Raw genomic sequence first — 20,751 nt, forward strand, 5'->3', positions numbered from 1 at the left:
CAGGAGCAACGGATACAGTAAATGAGATTAGTGGATTAGTGGATCCGCCGACATTTCCGCCACCTCCAAAAAGACCCCACCACCAGGGATATATTTCCCTCCCCACCCCTTTCCGCCTTCCGCAAAGACTGTTCCCTCCGTGACTACCTGGTCAGGTCCACGCCCCCCTACAACCCACCCTCCCATCCTGGCACCTTCTCCTGCCACCACAGGAACTGTAAAACCTGCGCCCACACCTCCTCCCTCACCTCTATCCAAGGCCCTAAAGGAGCCTTCCACATCCATCAAAGTTTTACCTGCACATCCACTAATATCATTTATTGTATCCGTTGCTCCCAATGCGGTCTCCTCTACATTGGGGAGACTGGGTGCCTCCTAGCAGAGTGCTTTAGGGAACATCTCCGGGACACCCACACCAATCAACCACACCGCCCCATGGCCCAACATTTCAACTCCCCCTCCCACTTTGCCAAGGACATGGAGGTCCTGGGTCTCCTTCACCGCCGCTCCCTCACCACCAGATGCCTGGAGGAAGAACGCCTCATCTTCCGCCTCGGAACACTTCAACTCCACAGCATCAATGTGGACTTCAGCAGTTTCCTCATTTCCCCTTCCCCCACCTCACCCGAGTTCCAAACTTCCAGCTCAGCACTGATCCCATGACTTGTCCGGACTTATCCTACCTGCCTATCTTCCTTTCCACCTATCCACTCCACCCTCTCCTCCCTGACCTATCACCTTCATCCCCTCTCCCACTCACCCATTGTACTCTATGCTACTTTCTCCACACCCCCACCCTCCTCTAGCTTATCTCTCCACACTTTGGGCTCTCTGCCTTTATTGCTGATGAAGGGCTTTTGCTCGAAACGTCGATTTCGCTGCTCCTTGGATGTTACCTGAACTGCTGTGCTCTTCCAGAGGCTATGCATATAGCCAAAGGAGAGAATGGGTGGGGCCTCATTATCTTTCAACATTGTATTTATCAGCACAGACAGAATCTTTTAAGTAAATAGCAATGTGAAATGATTCAATATCTCTCAGAACAGGGGTGGGACAAATTTTTCAAAATGTGACCAGGATGTGTTTCAATTTGAATTCAAATTACTGTTTAAAAATTCACTGATTAACGACACACCCTACTTTCCTTTCACGTCTTTGCAACGGGTTGCTGCGCAATGTGGTGCATGAGAGAAGAAAGGTTTCCTACAGGGCTATTGCATTATAATTCCTGGTGTTTTATTACCTTGGATCACTGCAGTGCAGGGAGATAGGGAGAAATCAGTCTTTTAATAAGGTCTGTACTGAAACGAGGAGTGCCTTTGTCAGCAGCTTTGAGAATGGGTATTTATAACTTAAAGGGACATTTTTGCTTTACATTGGTGTTTATGTCCAAGCAAGCATGCAATATAATAGAAGGTTGAGTGACACTGTTAAACAAGCACAATAATGTTGGACAAGCAGATATTTGGTTAAATCATTCCCTTTAATCAAGCTATGTAGAACTGATCTGGATTAAATGTGCAAGTGGGCATCAAATTCTAATGTATAAAGCTAGGTCTCATTTATTCCCATTACAATGAATCCTTGACTCAGGAATAAAATGCTTTTAGATTACTAGATTTCCACAGCAGAAAAAAATCAATCCATTCTCAAATTTCCATTTGTAGACAGTGGTACAATTTAGAGGACTGATAATTTTATTCAAGTAATTCATGTAAAAATGATTTGCAATATCTTTCTCTGCATGTCAGGCATTCTACCATCGTCTGTTGAAGTGTCAATTATTTGTTTAGATGAGTTCAAATGCTTATAGAAATGCTGGCCAAAATCTAAACGTGTCTAGTTTATTTGCTTTTCTGCATTCAAATATATATCCATACTAATTTTTATTTCATTAATTGCCCATGTTTTCATTCTGCATCACAGATCAAAGTGAGTTGATCAGATATATGTTCCATATTTTGCTATAAATAAATGAAGAAAATGTTAGTGTTAAGCACTATATCAGAGATTTTATAAAGAATTCAATGCCTGACTCTTATTGTTTAGTACAGCAAGCCTTCCTCAAACAGGGGTCAAGAGATAAAATTTTGGAGTCTTTTGGAGTCTGAGGCTCCAACCAAGTTATAACAGCTGTACCCCCACTCAAACAGGCTCCTGCTCTCATGGCTGCCTTACCCCATGCTTACTGAGGGGTCGTGACAGATTTTACTGCTCAATATGGGCTCACAGTGGAAATAAGTTGGGAAGCATGGCTGTACACCATTAGTAATACATTATAGGCTTGGCAGCATCCATTTATTGGGCATTATGAGCCCTTTATAGGTTTCAAAATAATGTCCGCAGCTTACACATTTCTGATGTGAAGTGTTCTGGTCACCATATTGGGAATGAGAAGTGAGGGCACATTGGACATCCACCAGCCAAGATGCACAGCTGGCAGATGATGTCATCCTAATCAACATGCAATGCTGATTCAACACCAGCTCTACCCCTTTGACAACTCACTCACCAGCTGCCATTTGGGCAAGCTACACAGAGCTGACCATAATGTCGAGCTAAATGAAAGCCCGTCCTTTACCAACCAGACTCATTTAAAGGGATCATCAACCACTTGCTGCTTTGTTTCTTCTACATGTTGCTACAATTCTACATGTTGATGGTGCTTTCAGTTGTTGTTTGAAGTTTCAAAAGCTCACAGGGAGTGGTTTGGCATGTGCTGAGGACTTTTGGCTGATTTGTGGAACCAATTGTTCCCAGTCATGGCTACACTAATCGGTGGTCTTCTTGGAATTGAGCATGACCAATGAAAGGGAGAATGAATAAAGGTCATATGAATTAGGAGAAGCTGCTAGGAGAGGAATGGAGAAAAGGGATGTTTACTGGTAGTCATATCTCCCCATGATGTTCAGCAGCATCCCTTTTCCTAAAACTTCAACGATAGCCAATATTTGAGTCATTTGCACTCTTATAAGGATATTATCGCTGAAATCTGGCAATTTCTGCAGCTCCAAACAGAGGGAGTGCTGAGGACTGCATTGCCGGTGTCCATGAAAGTGATTGTGGCTTAGAATCTTTATGCATCTGGCTGTTACCAGTTTGCTACTGCAGACATTACAGTTTGCAATGTGGAAAAACAGGTCACTGAGGGTCTCTATGGAAAGAGAAACCACTTCATTTTCTTCCCTCACAGCAAACAAAAGCTGGCAGGTGAGCCTGAGTGTTTTACATATTTTGCAGGCTTTTTGCAGAATACAATGCTCATCGCTTTGCTAATGCCTCACATCAACTCTAAAAGCAAAGGTAAAGATAAAATTGCCATAGCCTTACCAGACCATAGGGTTGTTCTCTCATGAGAGAAAGATGACTGATGGTGCTTTAGCCTGAAGGTCACCACACCTCAGGCAAGAGGAGGGCTTGAGATGGAGAATCCTTTATGGTAACCTCTACAATGTCAACTCTACCACGTAGCAGAAACCAAAATGATGCGCTCTTTCAATGTGCAACTGATGTGTGACCTGAGATAATGAGCCTCTTCCAGGCTGTACACGAAGAATTAAAACAACTGATAACAAACCCACCGCCCTGTGGCTGAACACTTTAACTCCCTCTCCCAGTTTGCCAAGGACATACAAGTCCTGGGCCTCCTGCACCGCCAACCTCTAGCCACATGATGCCTGCAGGAAGAACGCCTCATCTTCTGCCTTGAAACCCTCCAACCATATGGGATCAATGTGGATTTCACCAGTTTCCCCATTTCCCCTCCTCCCCAACCTTATCCCAGATCCAACCAACTCAGCATCGTCCTCTCGAACTGTCCTACCTGTCCACCTTCCTTTCCACCTATCCTCTCCACCCTTCTCTCTGACCTTTCACCTTCACTCCCACGTTCATCTACCTATCACACTTCCAGCTATCTTCCCCCCCGCCCTAACTCCCTCCTATTTATCTCTCGGGCCCCTTGGGCCACCCCCTCATTCCTGATTAAGACCTTGTGCTCGAAATGTTGACTCTCCTGCTCTTCGGATGCTGCCTGACCAGCTGTGCTTTTCCAGCACCACACTTAAACACTTAACACAAGTATGATACCAGTGTCCCCAACACCAATACTCCACATACCAACTATCTGATCATCTCTCTGTTACTGAGCTCTTCACCACATTATAAAAACAAAAGCAAACATAAAACATACAAGTTTAATACAAATTTATACACTTCTCATCCTAGCTGATGATTAAACTGGGCATATCAGATTCCAGTGAGACCTGGCTTGATAAACCATAAGTTCTATTTTTCCACTTTGTTAACCATGGAGTTTAGTCATTGAATAAAGCTACATAAGGCTGCCAATGTACTTTTAATATTATAACATAAAAGTTAATTATGCATAAGAAAAATAATAATAACTATATTACACTATTCAAGAATCATTGGAATAAATTCATTACAAATATCAGAAAGAAAGCTTTATCCCCTCTTCCCCAGGAATAAACTTACAGAATCTAATCAATCTTGTTCCCTTCACGTACCATGCAATATACCCCCATTATACATTTTTTTGCTGTTTTAAATCTATCTAAACCAAAGGATATAGAGTCATTAGAGCACAGAAGGATACCATTTGACTGATCGATCCTCTCTGTGAAATCTCCTGTCAGCCTTACTCTCCAACTCTATCCCTATAGCTCTTATGGCACCTGTCCAATTTCCTTTAGAAATGATTAATCATTTCCACTTCCAGCAGCCTCTCTGCAGTAAGTACCAGGTCATTACCTGGCTGTATTGAAATGTTCTTCCTCATCTTCCCCAGTAACTCTTTCCCCAAGCCATAAATCTGTGCTTCTCGGAGCTCATGCTATCGTCTATTATTTTTCTTTGTCCATCTTATCTGATCCTTTCATAGCCTTCCACATCTCAATCAAATCTCCCTCATCCACTTTTGCCAAGATTTTGTTTTATTAATTTATGAGGCATATTATAATGCATTCAAGGATAATGTTTCTTTATCCATCTTATGATCATATTTGGAGACTGTTTTTCATTGCATACTAGAGTCTGATGTGTATTTTATGACTATCCAGTGGTGTTTGAATGAAGTCATCCAACCATGATACAGTGTTTTAGTATAAAACTCTTTGGTAATTAGATGGAGTAATCTATTTTCAGTGATCTGGTCAAAATTTTCACTAATTGAGGTATCAAGCAATTACATACGGCCAAGTTTTTGTATCATGCAGACTGATTCCTTCTACTTTTTCAGTGAAAATGAAATCCTTCATACAGTTTCACAATGCTTCTCTGTTCTAAAGGCTCAACCACAGCAGCACCTGCACAGGACTTCCTGATGGAGCCGATGATAAATTGTCACATCGAGGATTTGTTTGAATTTGCATGCTAGGCCCATAAGCTGTCTTATCTTCACCAGTTCTGTTGTGTATGTTAGTTGATATATGTCACACGCAGAAGTCTATCACTTTGTTTATGTTGCCCAAAATAAACTACTGAGAAGTATGCACCTTGAGAATATCTGTATGACTGATATGAATACATATGATATACAAATGCATATCATTACATAAACAAATTGAGCGCCAAAAATAAGTTGAGAATAAATCTACACTTTTAGCAATTCAATTTGCTTGGTATGGATATATGTTTATACCCTCCAAATGGGGATTTCTCACCACCGTATCGACACTTATCCCAGTCACAAGGGCTTCAGTGCAAGCCGACAGAGCCATGGCCCAGGGTTAGTGTTGGAATTAAAATGGTCAAACCTGCATAGGTTCCTAATACAGAATATGAGTAAATTTTGAACTGCTTGTCAAACTTGGAACCTCACAAACTCCTGGAGTTATCTGGAATCCAGTGGGAAAAATCCTGGCCTCTATTGACAGGTTTAATTCCAGGTTCTTCTACTGAGCAAATCAATCAATATTAGTGCATTGAAGCACTAAGAAGCAGCCTGTTTCAGTTTTTGGATACCACAGTTACAACATAGCATTCATTTGGTTTTGAACATTGCTTCTTGGAACCATTTTGACTCCAACGTGACCACACTTACGTTACACTGAAAGAAGATTGTTCCTCATTGGATCTTGCTGATTAAATGGGATGAAAAATGCTTGAGGTTTAGAAATTATTTTGTGCAATGGATATTAATGACTTTGTTTAGTAGATTAATAGATCATTCATATTTTTGCTGATGATAAAGGCAACAATCTAATGCTAAAATCAAGAAGATAATCAGATTACTGTCTCATCGATTTCTTTAAATTTATTGTGGAGGATGTTGTGCTACTGCTAACTCAATAGGGTTTCTACAATAATAGAAATTGGATTTCTCAATAATAGAAATTGGATTCCTTTGGGTAGCTGAAAGTGTGACTCAGATTTTCACCATAATGGACAGAGCCTCTCCATTAAAAATCCTGTCTCCCTTCCCATTTCATCAGGCTGATGGATGTGGGGATTTACACTAAGATCCATCCATGAATAGTCCATGGAAGCTGCTAGCCATTGAAATGATCAGCCTCCTCTTTTCAAATCCGATTTTGGAATCACTGCAGTCTTGAACCCAGATCTGAAGATTAGATCAGATATGAGCAGGTTGGTTGTAAGGGCATTTGTTTTGGAATGTCAGAATACCCATTTGAAAAGCTAAATCACTCCTTTGGATATGATCTCAGGACACCTCGAGGATGGTCATCAGATACTGTCTTGTGGCAAGGTGAGGGTTTTCAGATACACCTGGAGGGTGAGGCAAGTTGGATACCTTTCAGTGGAGTCTCAGGCATGCTTTGGGAGTTTTAATGGCAGAGAAACGTGTAATTCCAGACCCACATTCAGCAATGTGGTTGACTCTCAACAGCCCTCTGGACAATTATGGATGGAAAATGAATGTTGTTCCTAGTCAGTGATGCCCACATCCTGTGAATGTGCATATATATATTACTGTGCATACCATAAACCCCTTGGAATGGTCAAACATGTCAAGTATCAATGGTGTCCAAATGCATTTTTCTGTTTGAGTGTGCTTTTGTCAATACAGTGTAGTCTATAATATAGAGTTTCATATACTATAACTTGTTTTTCTACTGTGTGTGGTTTTTGTGAGTTGGCATAGAAGGTGAAGGAGAAAGGGTGGTAGATGGAATTAGACACTAAATTAGAATGGGATGGAATGAGATATGGATGGAGGGGTATAGAATGGTATATCAGTTATGATGGAACATGGGGCTTGGCTACAGAGCTTTGGATAGTATGTAGGAGCATAGATGAGACAAGGATAGATGGAGGTGTGAGAAGTGTGGGCTGGAGGAGAAAAGAATATTTTATTCTTTTAGTATTTTTTGGACACAGCACTGGAGCCCCAAGGCAGGCTTTCCACTCTGCCCACTTTGAGAGCTGGCAGCCTTCCCAGATCTTCCTGAGTTACCCAGTGTGACCTTCCATCCGGCGCACCTCTTTCTCGACCCAAAACTGGGGAGTGCAGGCAGCCATTCCCATCTGTATCTGGGAATGAAAATCAGGGCCTTTCATGCTCAGGTTACAACAGTCTTCTATCAACTGCAGAGAAATATCTGAAGACTGCCACTCATACGTCAAGACTCATAACTTCAATACCAATTGGGAAAAAGAAGGATCACTAGACCTACAATGAGGTATGCATTAAGGCAGACAATTATCTCGCAGAAATTGGATCTTAACATCTAAGTTTTAAAAATGTATGCATTGCAATGATATTGAAAGTGAAATCGCACAATATTGATGCTAATTTGCCAATGCATGACATGAGTGATATTAATTGTCACATTCATGAGAGGTTGTCAGGCAAAATGAATTGCTTAGGGATAAATAATGCAATAACCAGGAATATGTGAACTGTATTTTTTTTTAATGAAGAAGACATGCAATCACGTTTCCCACTATGATGCCATTTGAAAGTATCTCACAAAATAAATACTCATGGTGTTGTTGCCAGTGAGCACTGAAGGGGCCCTAAAGGCTACCCGATAATTACGCTAATATCTTGCAAAGTTTTCTCTTTTCCTTGTTGGGTCAGAACCAACTATTGGCATTTGGATTCGAATGACTTCTGCTGCTCTGCACTGTTCCTTTTATTTCATCATCCTTCTTCCCCTCCAACTTGATGAGCTTAGTTTCCAAAGCATTGAAATAGGACCATATCTCATGCAGAGATTTACAACAAAGACTCGTGCAATATGTCCAGTGTCCAGTATCAGATAGGATTGTGTAAAAATTATGGAATAAAAGTGAAAACACACACGTAATTTAAATCATTTGAGTTATAGCTGAATAAAGTCACATTTTGTCAAAGCTTTTTGTCTTATATCTTCAGGCCAATTTGTAAGGAAAGGCAGCATTTATACTGTACAGGAGGAGAGTGTTCATTGGTTGATAATCAGACCCTGATTGATAAAAGAGTTGTCATGGAGGACGCTGCAGTTAATGATGACTCACAGTTAACTGCCATTTTAAACAAAAAACAGTTTTCTTCATATTCATTTTGTTTGCAATGAACAGAACCCTGTATATTAAGACAAGTACCTTCCAGTTAGGTTTGCAGACAAGAAGTAACATGTGTATACATTGCGCCTGTTTCAACTCAATAAAATAGTTGGCAGCTGTAGTGATTGTAATTAGGTCAGCCAGGTGGACCTCATAGAATATGAGTTCCCTAATTGGGGCTGTTAATCTGGTTCAATCAGGAGTCCTGGCTGACAGACATCAATAGGAGTGTCAGATACACTGTTCAGAGAGGGAGTTGGATCAGTGTCAAGAGCTCTTTACGTGTAAATAAAGAGTGACTTCGTGATGGGATACTGGTCTCTATGGAATAATTTCAACAGCCATTCTCTGGTTCATTCCTCAGAGCAACGCCTTAACCAGTCAGAGTCTTGGATTAAAATGTAATCAAGTTTGGTTGTTAACTGTCAGCTAACATTAACTGGTGCATTCTCCATGGCAACACCTCTACTAATTAGAGTCCTCTTGCCAACAAACCAGCCAGTGCTCCCATACTAAATAAATGGTGTTTTTCCCCTTACTTTGATTCTTCTCATAAATTGTCCTCATTGATGGAAGATGAAAGACTTTGACAATATCTGCCTTTATTGAGCATTAGTCAAGTTTTATAGTACCAAAAAACTATCAATGATTTGTTTCACCTTTGCTGGCAAGTTAAATGTTGGTTGTTTGATTTTTTTTTAACAATCGTATTACAGAGGCATTGAAGGAGGAACTAGCCAGAGAACAGGCAAATGTACTCCCGTGAAGTCAAAGGGTGGAGCTATGACTGAAGAACCCCGGATGTAAAAAGCTATAAAGGGTTAATATTTTTGACAAAAACAACAAAGCATATGGCGGATATGGAGGGCTTGATATGACAGAGTCCCTAGAAGAGTGAAAAACTGCAGAAAGGTTTTTTTTTAAACTACATAAATAACAAAAAATAATTAGGGAAAGAGCAGGGACCTTAAAGATAATCTCTTCATGAACAATGAATATTTTGCATCAATCTTCACAAGTTGTGGGTTTAGCAGCCTGAAAAGTGAATAAATCCACATGCCAACAGTACCAAAGGACTGGGGAGCTGCTAACTTTGTCCCATTGTTTAAAAAAGGAAAAAGAATAGACCAGGAAATTACAGGCCAGTCTGTCTAACCTCAGTACTGGGAAAGATTTTAGAAATAATCCTGAGGGACAGAATATAGTTGGGACTGCAGTTGGAGAGACATAGATTAATTAGGGATAGTCAATATGGATCTGTCTTGTTTGACAAATTTGATCAAACCTTCTTAGGAGGTAACTAGGAACATTGATGAGGGTTGATTTGCCTACATGGACATTTACAAGGTTTTTGATAAGGTCCCTCACAGGACACTGGACAAGAAAGGAAGAATCTAAGGCAAAGAGTCACATCAGATCCAAATATGGCTGACAGACTAGTGAGATCAATGTCTCTGTGACTGCAAGACTGTTTCTGGTGGAGTTCTGTAGGGCTTCAGGCTGGGGTCTTTGTTGTTTGTGGTGTGCATTAATGACCTGGACAAAAATGTTGGAGGTGGAGTGCAGGTATGATCAAGACATTAGCAGATGACACAAAACTTGGGTAGGGTGGTAAGAGCAGGATAGTCATAAACTGTAACAGATTATCAATAAATTGCTCAGGTGGGCAGAGCAGTGGCAAATGAAACAAAAACAAATTGCTGGAGAAACTCAGCAGGTCTGGCAGCATCTATGGAGAGAAAGTAAGTGAATGTTTCAGGTCCAGTAACTCTTCATCAAACTGTGGCAAATGAAACTCAATCTGGAAAAGTGTGAGATTAGATTCCCTACAGTGTGGAAACAGCCCTTTGGCCCAACCAGTCCACACCGACCCTCCAAAGAGCAACTCACCCGGACCTATTTCCCTCTGAATGATGCACCTAGCTCTATGAGCAATTTAACATGGCCAATTCACCTGACCTGCACATCTTTGGACTGTGGGAGGAAACCAGAGCACCCGGAGGAAACCCATGCAGACACGGGGAGAATGACATATTGCACTTAGGGTGGGCTAACAAGGCAAGGGGTTACACTGCGCTTGGAAGGACCATGGAAAGTGCTGAAGGTCAGAAGGACCTTCATGTGTTTAGTCACAGATCCTTGAACAGTGCAGGACAGGTAGATAATTTGGTTTACAAAGCAAATTGATACTCGCCTTTTTTAGCTGAAGCACAAAGACAAAAGCATAGAGGTCATACTGGTTAGGCAACAAATGGACTACTGGGTGTATTTCTGGTCATCATGTTATAGAAAGTATATGATTGTACTAAAAGCTGCGCAGAGGAGATGATGTCTGAAATGAAGGGTCTGTGCTATCAGGAAAGATTGAGAAGCTGGAACAGTGAAGATTGAGATGGGACTTCATTCAAGTGTATAAGATTATGAGGCCCATAGATAGAATGAATAGGCAGACATGTTTTTCCAATAGTAGAGGGGTTAATACCAGGAGGTACAGACTCACAGTGAGGTAGAAGGCTAAGAGGAGAGTTGAGGAGAGTTCTTTTCACCTGGAGGATGGTGAGAGACTGGAACTCATTGCCAAAAAGGCTAATTGAGTCAGAAACTCTTGCAATATTTATGCAGTACTGTGACAATCTGTTGAACTGCCATAGCTCCCAGGGCTTTGGGCCAAGAGCTGTAAATGGGATTGTTGACCGGTGTGAACACAGGAGGTCAAATTGCTACTTTTACTGTAGTGAATGCTGAGAATCTTGCAGCGCAAAAGGAGGCACCTTGACTTAATTGAACCATCCAATTCCCAACATCTCAAAAGGAGTGTTGACTTCATTCCAGAAACTGGTTGTACATGAGTTTCTAATCACTGACAGGGTTAAAAGTCTTCCAGCTGTCCCTACCCACGAACCAAGAGATTTGGGTTCAAGTCCCACCTTCTCCATGTTATGGACCAGGCCAGACCCCCCTCAAAATATTTCAAGAAGATAGTCCAGACCTTAACTTTTCTAGTTGTTTTAAGCAGGTGTACAGTGGATATTCCAGGAGCGATGCAGCTGGCCTAACCACTTTGTTTTAAACAAAACAGAATTTATTTGCAAGATTACCAAATAAAACACAAACAAAAGCGGACAGAATATAGAATAACTTAACTGTTTAAAAACCCAATCAATCCCATTGCAACTTAATAAAGCTGTTCCAATTGGTTGCAACATCTCCATAAAAAAAACCTCTTGACAAAAAAGGTAAAATCAAATACAGGTTCTTACAGGAGAGATATTAGAGAGAGAGAGAGAGAGAGCGAGAGAGAGAGAGAGAGAAGGGATCAGCATGGACCAGCAACCTCAAAAAACTGACTACTTGCTGAAACCAAATCGAAACAAACCAGAGTAAAGCTGAGCTGAGAGAAATAACAACTCCCCTTTCATTGTACAAGTGTTTTTTTTAAACTTGAAAGCCTTTTGCCTGAGACAGTACCTGTTAGCTCTAATTAAATTGGCCCTAAAATGCATCCAAACCAGACTCATCAGAATCGATACATGTATAACACCTCTGGAAAACAAATCAAGGAGCAGCATTGTCAGTGTTTTTTTTAAACGTTGAGGGTTATTGACAAATGCATTTCACTCTTCATTTTGGATGCTATGTTACATTTTGATTCTCTTGACCCCAAGCATACTAGTGACCTGTTATTATCTTGGGTTTTGGCACATGAAATCTTTTTTTTTACACAAAAAGAATCTTTTCACTAAGCCATCATGATGTCCTACGATCCAACTAGTCCCATTTGCCAGCACTTAGCCCATATCCCTCCTATTCATGTACATATCCAGAGCCTTTTAAATGTTGTAACTGTACCAGCCTCCATACTTCCTCTGGCAGCTCATTCCATACACGCACCATCCTTTGCATGAAAAACCTGCCCCTTACGTCCCTTTTAAATCTTTCCCCTCTCATCCCAAACCCATGTCCTCTAGTTCTGGACTCCCTCACCCCAAGGAAAAGACATTGTCTATTTACTCTATCCATTCTCCTCAGTATTTGCGCTCTGGATTATTCTTTGTACTTTTGCACTTTGTGCTATTTGTACTTTAGCTAACCTCAACTTATGATGCAATGGTCACTGTCCTCTAAAGTTGTTTTTGTTCATACATGGTGCATTGGACCTACATCATCCCTCAGAATGACATTTTTCCTTTTGGACTGGAAAATTGTGCAGATTTAATAAATTCTCCTGAGCATTCTGTAGAACCTCTTCTGCCCCTTTTTTTAAACAACATTCTAATTTAGATTAGCACTTGAAATGCTGTAGCACACAAGGATTTTTATATTATTCATTCACAGGGTCTGGGCATTGCTGGATAGGCCAGCATTCACTGCCTATCCCTAATTGCCCAGAGGACAGTTAAGAGTCATCCACATTGCTATGGGTCTGGAGTCACATGTGGGCCAGACCAGGTAAGGATATCAGTTTCTTTCCCTAAAGGGCATTAGTAAACCAGATGGGTTTTTCCTGACAATCAACAATGGTTTTGTGGTCGTCATTAAACTTTTAATTCCAGACTGTTATTGAATTCAAATCCTGCCTTGGCATGATATGAACGCAGGTCCCCAGAACATTACCTGGATCTCCAGATTAATAGTCTAGCAATAAACACACCAGGCCATCACCTCCCTTACACTATCACTATACCGGTATGGATTGAGATAATTGAAGTCCTTCAATGTGATTACTCTGAAGTTTCACACTTTCCATGTAACTCTCTTCGAAATTTGTTATTCCCTCTAATTGGTTATCTGATATTTCTGATATTTCCATTATGTTCTTTCTCTCCACTGTTGTGATATTCTCTTTAAAGCTTTCACTCCACTTACTTTCTTTTCCTTAAGATTTTATATCGAGGAATAGTAGATACCCAGCCCTGCCCTTTTTTGAATGAAGTTTCCATTATCACTATGACATTATATTCCCTCATGACTCCCTGTGAATGCAAAGTACTTTTTATCAGACTCCATACTTAGGCATACATTCACAATATATCTATTTCTCTCACTCTGCCATCTCCTAATGCTTAATAATTTCTTATTTCTTACCCAATTCTTTGTGCACTTTGCCTTCCTAATGTTTCCCCTGAACTCCTAAACTCCTGCCAGGGAATTTAAATCCTCTTTCATAGCACTAGGAAATCACTCACAGAGGTCCTGATCCTACTGGGGTGTAAACTGTCCAACCTTTAAGCCCCATCTCCCTCAGAACTGGTCCCAGTGTCCCAGGAATCTAAAGTCTTCCCTCTTGTATCATGTTCTCAGCCACACATTCATCTATTTGGTCTCAACGTGCTACCACATGGCACCAGGTGCATTTCAGAAATCATCATATTTGGGAGCTTGCTTGTAAGGCTTCTTTCAGGTTCTGAAAATCTCCATTCAGAACCTTATCCTTTTTCTGCTTTTCTCATTGGTGCTCAGGTGGACCTTGGCTATTGGCTATTTACACTCTTAATAAGAGTGATTATAGTATTCGGTGTTACTACATAAGGCAACACATCATCCTGGATTCACGTCTATGGCTGTAGAAACACATCTGTTCTGACAATAATGAAATTTCCAATCACAATTGTTCTTTATGGAGATACACGTATATTACATCTGACAGATTTTTACCTGTACCTCTACAAATGCCACCTATGATGTCCGTTGCACCTGATGTCGTCTCCTCTACATCGGGGAGACAGGACACCAACCTGCAGATCATTTCAGAGATCATCTATGGGACACCCGCCCCAACCAACCCCACCATCCTGTGGCTGAACACTTCAACTGCCCCTCTGAATTCACCAAGGATGTGCAGGTCTTGGGTCTCCTCCATCGCCAAACTCTAACCACCCATGCCTGGAGGAAGAACACCTCATCTTCTCTCTTGGTACCCTGTGACCACATGGGATTAATGTGGATTTCATCAGTTTCCTCATTTCCCCCCCCCCCCCACCTTATCACAGTCCCAAGCCTCCAACTCGGCATGGCCCTCTTGATCAGTCCATCATCTTCCTCATCTATCTACTCCACCCTCCTCTCTGACCTATCAATCTTCTCCCCCACCTTCATCTAGCTATTGCATTCCAAGTTACCTTCCCCCAACCCCACCCCATTCCCATTTATCTCTAAGCCCCCCAGCTCACAAACTTCATTCCTGATGAAGGGCTTATGCCTGAAGCATCAATTCTCCTGCTCCTCGAATACGGCCTGACCTGCTGTGATTTTCCAGCACCACACTCTTGACTCTGATCTCCAGCATCTGCAGTCCTCATTCTCTACTTCCTGCTACTTTTAGCACTAAATTGTAGTGATTTTACAAAACAAACCAGTCATGATTTCATTGAACAGTGGAACAGGCTTAAAAGGACTGAATGGTCTACTCCTATCCTTGGATATTAAAGATGTTGTGTATACTTATAGCATGCAGAATAAGCATGACTTATTTTTCCAACTGTCTCCTGTCTTCTGAACATTCTATTGATGCTTGGATGCAGTTACATGGACATCTTGCTGCACCTCAAGCAGGGGTATAATTTTCATGTATAAAGCAAGAGAATATGTGTTTATAGAACTGGGGCCTCATAACTGAGCTTAAGTCTATCTCACCTCACATTGCAGCTGGAATCACATTGCAGCAGTGCATCTGAAAACATTGGCTGCTTTATCTCTGATTTTATCTCAGGGTATTTTATCTCTGATGCATTCCATAAATAGCTTTATAGCATTGCTATAAGTATGTGTCTGTAGTCTATCACAACAAAGGTGTTAATTTCTTACAGTCAGTGCAAAGCATCACTTCATGTAGCCAAATAACAAAGGTGAAATATGATCTTCAGAAAGTTAAGCCTGTGTCTGATAGGGGATATCATGATGTAACAACATAAGATTGGATTTCCTTGAGGGTGATGGTGATTAATGTTGGTAGGAAATATATCAGAGGTGTACATGAGCAAAACTGATAACAATTGAAGTATAGTAAGTCTACATTTTAAATTGTCCTACTTAATAATTAATTTTGTTTAAATGTAGTTTACTCCATGGAGCCTCTTTTTTCAGTTTGCATCATCATTTTACATTTTAATGTCTTTTATGTGCTTTGTCAGCATCAATGTTGTATATTAACACAGAGCCACATATTGGAGTTGCATATCATTATAATGTATCTTCAGTTCACTCAGAATATACAGCTATACATGCCATAAAGCAGTCTTTACCAGCAAATTGTTTGAATATGAAATTTTTTTCCAATTCAATATTATTTAAAATCAAATTGCATGAAGAAACACCTTTATGACATAAACACGTTTCACATTACTGAGAGGTACAATGAAACATAAACCGAACATTGCTATTGTGGGCAGAAGTAGCTGGTTATGGTGGACAATGTCACCAATTATCGTGGATTTGGCATAAAAGTTCGATTGTGCTTTTTGGCTTTGGTAGCATCCACCACTGTTTGCCATCTGGCAATATAAAAAGTTGTTATAAAAGCTACAAAAATAAATGTCAGAAAGCAGTTGAGGTGGCTGAATTGTATTTTAAAAGAAGACCTCTTCCTCTCATGATGTCTTGTATTATGTGGTAGGGGCTTGCATCGATTTGGAGAAATTTCTGACTGTACGTGTAATTAAGCAAAATTTGATCCATGTCTCACTTTGTTTCCTATGCTGCTTAATGGGAAGAAGCGTCCTTGTGTAGTGCTGAAACTGAATGAGAATATACTTCTTCCCATCTGCCCTGGTGCATCACACTCGGCTTAATATTTCAAGTCATGTTCTTTTAATGTTTAAACTTGATGAATTATAAAGAACATCAGGTACAAGTGGTGGATTTACTCGGGGGCTAAGAAAATAGATATGACTAACAGTCCTGCTTGGAAGAAAAGATGGTTTTCTTACAATAATTTAAAGTTAAGACAGTGTTAGAGGTGGAAATTAATAATTTGCTTTGTCCAACATTAGAGGTGTTATTTTGGTTTAGTAAGTGATTAAAAATCCTATTAGCATGAACTTGTAGAAATTAAGGCAAAGATTACTGAAAACCCAACCAAAGGGTTTGGACAACTATCTGTGGCACAGAATTAAATGTTTTCTTCAAAGAGTGAAGAATTCATGGGAAGAAACTTATTGAGACAATTAACTGCTGTATGTAGAGATCAAAGCAGATGTGAAAAAGTGATGCAGCATTTCCTGATTGTAAGGTTACAAATTTTAAAAAATATTTTTTAATTTTAGCTGTAAAGCTGAAAAAGTTGGAGAGGGGCATCTGTTGGATAAGTTTGCAGAGAAAAATATGTCAGAGATTAACTTAGGGAAGACGTCTGAAGATCAGGCTTGGGGATCTCTCCTCAGCTTTTAACCATGGAATTATAGCATTATAAAACTATACAGCACAGAAGGAAACCATTTGGTCTCTTTTGCATCTGCTGGCTCTTTGAAATAACTATTTAATAATATTCTATCCCACTCTCCTGTTCCTTTGCCATATCCCTGCTGTGTTTCCTGTTCAAGTAATAGAGTACTTCTTCAATATATAGAGATTTATTTTGTTTTGTTTTTTGTCAGTTAAGATTAGTCAGTGCTCAACATCTCCAGTACAGTATTTCATCTTATGCATTGTTTTTTCCTGGCAAGAAGTATTGGAAGGAATCTGACTCTGACCTTAACATTAATTCCAATGGGAACCTAAGATTCGCTGAAAGTCATGATTTCTAGGAACACAGCCATAACTGTAACCGAAGACTTTCTGTAGGAGCAAGCATTACTTTAAAAATTAAATATAAAGGCTCTGTCAAATGATCTAACTCACCAAATCTCACATTGGCCATTGCAAAATGAATTAAACTGCCTCTGTTATTTCTGCAGTAGGACACTCTTAAAGTGAAAGTAACTCTGAGGTTTAATTCTGTCTTCTTTCTTAAGTCTTCTATTAATTAAACTGTGTTCAATCAAACAATATATAGTGCTGAACCATGCTTTTGTTACTTCCAGACTTCACTATTTCAGTGCTCCTCATTCTCCCATCAGAAACTTAAGCTTATCCAAAATTCTAGTCCTGCTATACAGACTTGTCCAAGCCCTATTCATTCACCATCCTTCTGCTCACTGACATGTATTGTAAATTGAAACCAAGAACTTTCAATTTAAAATTCTTAGCTGCAAGTTCAAATCCCATAGTGGCCTTTCCCCTCCCTACTATTACATCCTCCATCAGATTTACATCCTCGAGGAACTCGGTTTCCCTCCAACTCTTGCCTATTGGTGCATGGCCAACTTCCTTTATCCTCCACTGTTGCTGGCTGCATCATCAGTTGTCTAGACTCAACCAAGTGGTATTCCCTGATCTCAAAATCTTTATCTTCCCTCCATTGTTTTACCTTTAAAATGAAACCAAATTTCTTTGACCAAACATTTGGTCACCTACCTGAACATTACCTTCTATTGCTTGGTGTCAGTTTTTCTACATTTATACGTCTATGAAGCCCCATGGACTATTTTACTGTGTTAAAGGCACAATACCAATGCAAGCTGTTGGTATAATGTGGCATTGTTAACAATGCTTCACTGTAATTGGAATTAGCCTGTGCTGGGTATAATTATAATACCTACCTTAGAGGTGGTAATTCCTGTTGGCACGAAATGGCATTAGCCACTATTTTTAAAGCTGAATGTTCAATTGTTCAACATTGCATGAGATGAGATGGCTATTGATACCAGGCAGAGATACAGAGACAATGCAATCAATATCATTTGTATTGAACAGGCCATTGGACTTCTACAGATATAATTCCAATCACTGGACTTTTAGGTAGCAGCCTCCAACAGCCTCCTACAAGGTTCTGTCCTTTTGTGGATGTCTCCATAACATGGCCTTACAGAGAGGTGTGGCCCCTTGGTACAGTAAGGTCAATGAAGGAGACAGCTCATGGTGAGAGGAACAGGAGATAAGAGATGATGAGGAAGGTGATGCTGTTTAGGTTGTCTTGTGACACAATGATAGTGCCCTTACCCCTGGACCAGAAGTAATGGTTCAAGTCCCACCTGCTCCAATAGTGTGTAATAACATCTCTGAACAGGTTGATTAGAAAAATAGGAAAAAATAGAACAGTGCTTCTTCTGAATGAAGAAGCTGCCTCCTCCTTACACCCCTCTGGAAGAGGACGTCTCTCCTGCCTCTCATGACCCCTAACATTAAATCCAAATTAGCATTGATGAAACAAAGATCACCTTACTCTGGGTGCCAGGTCTCTTCCTCCCTGTGTCATCTCACTTACCTCTGGTGGTGATGGAAATGAAAATTCTCTTCACTCTGACTGCTCCCCTCACTTCCTCGCCCCCCCCCGCCCCCCCACACCAAGATACAGTCACTACTGTATCAATGTGCAACCATTTCTCCAACTCCATCAGTCAGCTTTATATGTTTAACTACATATACAATGTGTCTCAGTGATTAGCACAGTTGCCTCACATAACCAGGGACTTGGGTTCAATTCAACCTTGGGTGATTGTGTTTGGAATTTGCACATTCTCCTCATATCTGCATGGTTTTCCTTTGGGTGTTCCAATTTCCTCGCACAGTCTAAATGTGTGCAGTGTAGGTGGATTGGCTAAATTGCTCCACATTGTCCAGGGTTGTGTAGGCTTCCTGTCATAAATACAGGGTTATGGGGATGGATAGGTGATGGTGGCTTGCTGCAGACTGAATGGGTCAAATGGCATCTATCTGTACTGCAGGAATTCTATAAAAATGCAACGACCAGTCTCTATGCATCACAGGATTATTTCTTCTTGCAGTTATTCTGAAAATATGTTCAGACTTTCAGCACTGGATGGATAGTACTGGAAATGAAATTGATATTTTCCTCATGGTTACAACATAATTATGAGTGGCTGTGTCTGTACTTGTTGGCAGAGGCATTGTTGCCTCTTACAATATAGACCCTCTGGCAACAGTAGCACTGCCTCATGGTTATGTATACACTGCTGCCTTCCATTTCATTGAATTTGTAGAGATTTAAGAAAACCTCTTACATATTCAATAAAACTTGATTTATGGATCGTTGGGAGAAATATCCTGGAGTATCAAATGTTCAGATGTATTAATATCTAACAATATTGTAATTAACCTGACAAACGGTTTAACAATAAATTCTGGATAATATTTTAGCTGATTACATGAATATTGGTTTAATGACTGAATTGCACATCCATCCAACATTTGTTCAGCTGACTATATAATAGGCCCGAATGTGTCTTCTAAGCACTTTTCTGTGAATTAAATATTTAAACAAAGATCTCTGCTGCATTAGCACAAAAGTACATTTTCTGCAAAGAATACATAAAACCAACAACTTCTATTTATTTTGTGTATTTAACAAAGACAAACACTGCAAATCAGAAGAATTAAATTACTACACAAAAGAAGCAAAGGATTATGTGTGTAAAAAAACTCTACTTGTTAGCTGATTTAAAAATATGTGATGAGAGATTACATTTTTACATTGTAATACGGGATTTTCCCAGCTCCCTGACATCTTAGACTCGCTCTAATCCGCAAGCTAAAGTGTAATTACAGTGGGTAACTTTAGGTAAAACCCAGACTTCTACATTTTTGGTCTAGCTCTATCTGATTTGTTGGCTGTTCCTGCTTTGTGCTTTGACGCTCTCCACAGGCCTGTCCTGTTCCTCCCGTCCTTATACTGCATGACATCATCGGCTTTAAATATTCCAGCTGCTTTTTTTTCTCTCAGCGATTTTGTGCTCCACACAATGACCATGTAGAGTGAGCAGAGGAAACTGCTCAGCTCCAGACTTCGCCACCCAGTTCCCCAGGACGTGGCTAAAGAAAGCATCTCACTGAACAGACAGAGGGAGAGAGAGAGCGTGACTGACTGACTGACTCATATTACTACAGGCAGACACACGAAGAACAACACTGTTTGAACAGGCTCAGAAAAGCAAGAAGGAATCTCTTCTCCGCTTCAGAAAGATTTGTAGCAGCTGCTGTGAATTGAGACAGAGAAAAGGAGCAAATCTGTAAACTTGGGAGGAAAGTCCGAATCAGTGGACTATTGGAAATCTTGAAGTTGCTGCATCATGGCTCTCTCGACCCCACAGAATGGAGTGGACGCACACAAGGATCCTTTGATAGAGTTGTTTGTTAAGGTAGGATTTGCCAGAATCTGACTCTTTA

The 20,751-nt window shown here is 40.4% G+C and overlaps 1 protein-coding gene across 1 annotated transcript in view; it reads left to right on the forward strand.

Moving 5' to 3' along the window:
* Positions 1 to 20,301: 20,301 nt before the first annotated feature.
* Positions 20,302 to 20,751, forward strand: part of clic4 (chloride intracellular channel 4) — a 144,053-nt gene continuing 143,603 nt past the window's right edge. The window contains exon 1 of the mRNA XM_060847649.1: positions 20,302 to 20,723. Within this exon, the coding sequence (XP_060703632.1) occupies positions 20,655 to 20,723 (69 nt within the window). The 5' untranslated portion in view covers positions 20,302 to 20,654. The remainder of the gene's footprint in view (positions 20,724 to 20,751) is intronic.

The sequence above is a fragment of the Hemiscyllium ocellatum genome, chromosome 30 (assembly GCF_020745735.1).
Source record: "Hemiscyllium ocellatum isolate sHemOce1 chromosome 30, sHemOce1.pat.X.cur, whole genome shotgun sequence".
In the NCBI taxonomy this organism is placed as follows: Eukaryota; Metazoa; Chordata; class Chondrichthyes; order Orectolobiformes; family Hemiscylliidae; genus Hemiscyllium; species Hemiscyllium ocellatum.